Below are 3,336 nucleotides of genomic sequence, written 5' to 3'. Positions count from 1 at the left end.
TCCATTGAAGGAGTGCTTATTGCTATATATTTTGCAGGTTGATCAGAGTATTAGCAATATCTTAGCCTGAAAGTAAGGCCCTAAAATTTGATAGATGACTTTGAAACAACAAAAATATGATAAAATGGGCAAAAGCAAAAGCAAAGAATCTCCATCCAGGTAAAAGTTTACATAAGTTAACAATCATTTTCACTCATTTTGTTTTTTTCCCCACTTTTTTCACTTTTTAATCTTTTCTTCTTTTCAGAAAATTAATGCATGCTTCATCATCAGATGTTCAGCTTCATATTTATGGAGTGCCATTCTCTTTGAATAGGGTAAGAATTAATATTATCCGGCCTTAACCAGAGGTCTCAAGTTTAAGCGCTATCAAGATTAGTTGGGGAATGAATTTTAGATACAGCTGCTGCAAACAAAAAAAAGCTCATATTTTTTCCTAAGGTGCTGATTTGTGTTGAACTTGCAGGGATTTTTGGCTGCAAGATCTTCAAAGCTAGCTGCATTGTTGAAAGAGAATCATGAAGATGATATTTCTCATTTGCTAGGAGATATTCCCACTGATTCTGAAACTTTTGAGCTTGTAGCAAGATTCTGCCATGGCTTTGACATAAATCTATCACCTGAGAATATCATTAAAGTACTTTGTCTTGCTCACTATCTTGGAATGTCTGAGATTCACAGCACCAACAACCTCACAAAGAAGGCTGGTCTCTATTTTCAAAACAATGTCCTATCTAGCTGGAACAAGACGATTAAAGCTCTCAAATCTGCAGAAATCATTCTTCAACAAGCCGCGGATCTTTCCCTGGTTGATGCATGTGCTGAGTCTATTATCGCCAAGGTACTGCACAATCCACGTCTTCTTGGAGAGCCGATGAGGAATGTAACAACAACAGATGATGACAGTGAGAACGATGAAAATGCCTATAAGTCAAATGTCAAGAGGAGGCTTTTTGTTCATGACTGGAAATCAGAGGACTTAACACTACTTTCTATTGCCCTCTATGAGCCCATAATTCGTGCAATGGTTCATCGAGAAGTCCCTCTGGAATACGTGGCATCATCTCTGTTTCAGTATCTCAGCAAATGGGTTTTTCTGGACACTAAAAGAGAAGATGATGATCCATCAACTTACGAGAGGAATTCTCAAAGAGTGATCATTGAGGCAGTGGAGAGACTGTTGCCTCAAAAAAGGGGGCTGATCCCCAGTTCTTTGCTCTCTAAAATGCTGCAATCCGCGATAATCTTGGATGCTCATACTGAATGCAAAAGCGGATTAGAGACTAGAATAGGAAAGCAACTAGATCAGGCAACAGTCAAGGACCTCTTAATACCTGCACAAGGATATGCAAAAGAAGAGCAGTATGACACTGAAAGTGTGAAAAGGATATTGAAGAATTTCTACAGCAATTACACAAGCACGGATATATCTGGCCTAGTTGTGGTAGCAGAACTTGTCGATGACTTTTTGGCTGAGGTTTCTAGTGATATAGATTTGAAGTTGAACACATTCTTATCACTAGCAGAGCTATCACAAGCAGCAACAGGAGGAACTAACAGAAATTCTGATGGAATGTATAGAGCAATTGATATATACTTGGACAAGCACAGATATCTCACAGATTGGGAAAGGGAGGAGGTTTGCAGGGTGTTGGATTGCAGCAAAATGTCTCCTGAAGCCTGTGAGCATGCTGCAAAGAACGAAAAGCTACCAGTTCGAGTGACGGTGCAGATTCTGTTTTCTGTGCAGCTGAAGTTGAAGGATAATGTGACCAAGAGAATACAACGGGGTCCTGATAACCGATTGTTGAAGCTGGAAGAAGACGAGGAAGATGCGAAGGGGACTAGCAACAGTGAAGAGGCAACGATGAAAGCAGAGATGGAAAAGATGGGAAACAAGGTGCTTGAGCTGGAGAAAGAATGTCATATGATGAGAAGGGAAATTCAGAGAGGTAGTTACCAGCACAAGATTCAAAAGGAAAAAACAAGCATGTGGAAAGAAATGAAGAGGAAGATAGGTTGTATGACAAGTTTGCAAGAGACAAATTGCCATGTGAAGAAGAAAAAAGTCCATCCAAGATAGAAGATATCTTGATAGGGTACTTACTGAATAATTGAGTTCACATTTGCATTCTCTTTGAAAATTTAAGAGTAGTTTGATGATCTAAACGTTCTCAGTCCAACCGACTTCACTCAAAGTAACAGAAGAGGTTGGTAGGACTGTTATTTTGTAGCTTCTCCAAAAAATAAATCAGACCTATATGGACCTTAATGTTCTAAGTTTAAAGCATATGTTTATTTATTAAAAGCGAAAAAAACCTTTCACCTATTTGCAATTCTAGGTGTCTTAACTTGTGCACACACTTGCATAGACTTCGGTATGGTGCAAGAATAGAACAGAACTATTGAAGGCCTAAAACCATATTTTATAGCACAAGTGCAAGAAACTAGTTCATTGCAACAAAGCCAAAATGACAGTACACAAACAGTTATCTTCACATGTGATGAATATTGATAATACACAAACAGTTAACATAAGTGTGTTCACAGAGACCTGTTTTCCAGCAAACACTTCCAAAACAAACAATATTTCCCAAAAGCAGAGTCAATACATCTTAAGTTCAGAACTGTACATAATTTCGCCAACAAAGATGCAGTTCAACAGCATAGGTTTCATGTTGATAGCTAAAAACCTTGAACACAGTTTCTGCACCCATAAGGATTCACCATCTTCCTCAAAAGAAGAAAGAGCTTCTGATCAAGAGTACATAATTAATGATCACAATTATTAGCTTTACTTTACTAATTGTAGTAACATTATTTGTTCCCAAGTCCCACCCACCCAAGCTTGAGGAATATGTGATTCCCATATCCTTCTTTAGTAATTGTAACAACTGAAGCATTACAAATACATGTTACAATTCGTCGGTTGGATTGATGTAAGACGAGAAGGTATCTGAAGTGCACACGACCGCAATTATACTGATGCAGAATAAAGGAAAGAACTGTAAACATCATATGGTATCAATTCCAATGCAAATAGACAATAGATTGATGAATTTTATTAAACACTTTAAACTACATACCTCCATTATAATATGCAGAATGAAGGTGGAAACAAAACCAGAGCCTAATGATGAAGTGGTTGTGGAAGTTTGCAAATGAAGACAACATGCTCCGGAAAGAGGTCATCATAGCAAAATATGGTATGGAAGATAAGTGGATTACTAAAATGATAAGTTCTCCATATAAATGCACTGTTTGGAGGGCAATCAGAGATCTATGGTCAGTGCTATATCACAGAACCAAGGTAGAAGTGGGAGATGGTTCAAAGAC

The 3,336-nt window shown here is 38.0% G+C and overlaps 1 protein-coding gene across 1 annotated transcript; it reads left to right on the top strand.

Moving 5' to 3' along the window:
• The first annotated feature begins 438 nt into the window (after positions 1-438).
• On the top strand, positions 439-2,105 carry LOC102596644 (BTB/POZ domain-containing protein At5g17580-like). Its single transcript, XM_015308755.1, has one exon. The coding sequence runs from the start codon at positions 665-667 to the stop codon at positions 2,081-2,083; it is 1,419 nt and encodes a 472-aa protein (XP_015164241.1). The 5' UTR covers positions 439-664; the 3' UTR covers positions 2,084-2,105.
• Positions 2,106-3,336: the final 1,231 nt, after the last annotated feature.

The sequence above is a fragment of the Solanum tuberosum genome, unplaced genomic scaffold, assembly GCF_000226075.1.
Source record: "Solanum tuberosum cultivar DM 1-3 516 R44 unplaced genomic scaffold, SolTub_3.0 scf00087, whole genome shotgun sequence".
Lineage (NCBI taxonomy): Eukaryota > Viridiplantae > Streptophyta > Magnoliopsida > Solanales > Solanaceae > Solanum > Solanum tuberosum.
Note: the sequence above shows the minus strand (reverse complement) of the source record. Positions and strands in the feature narration are given on the sequence as shown.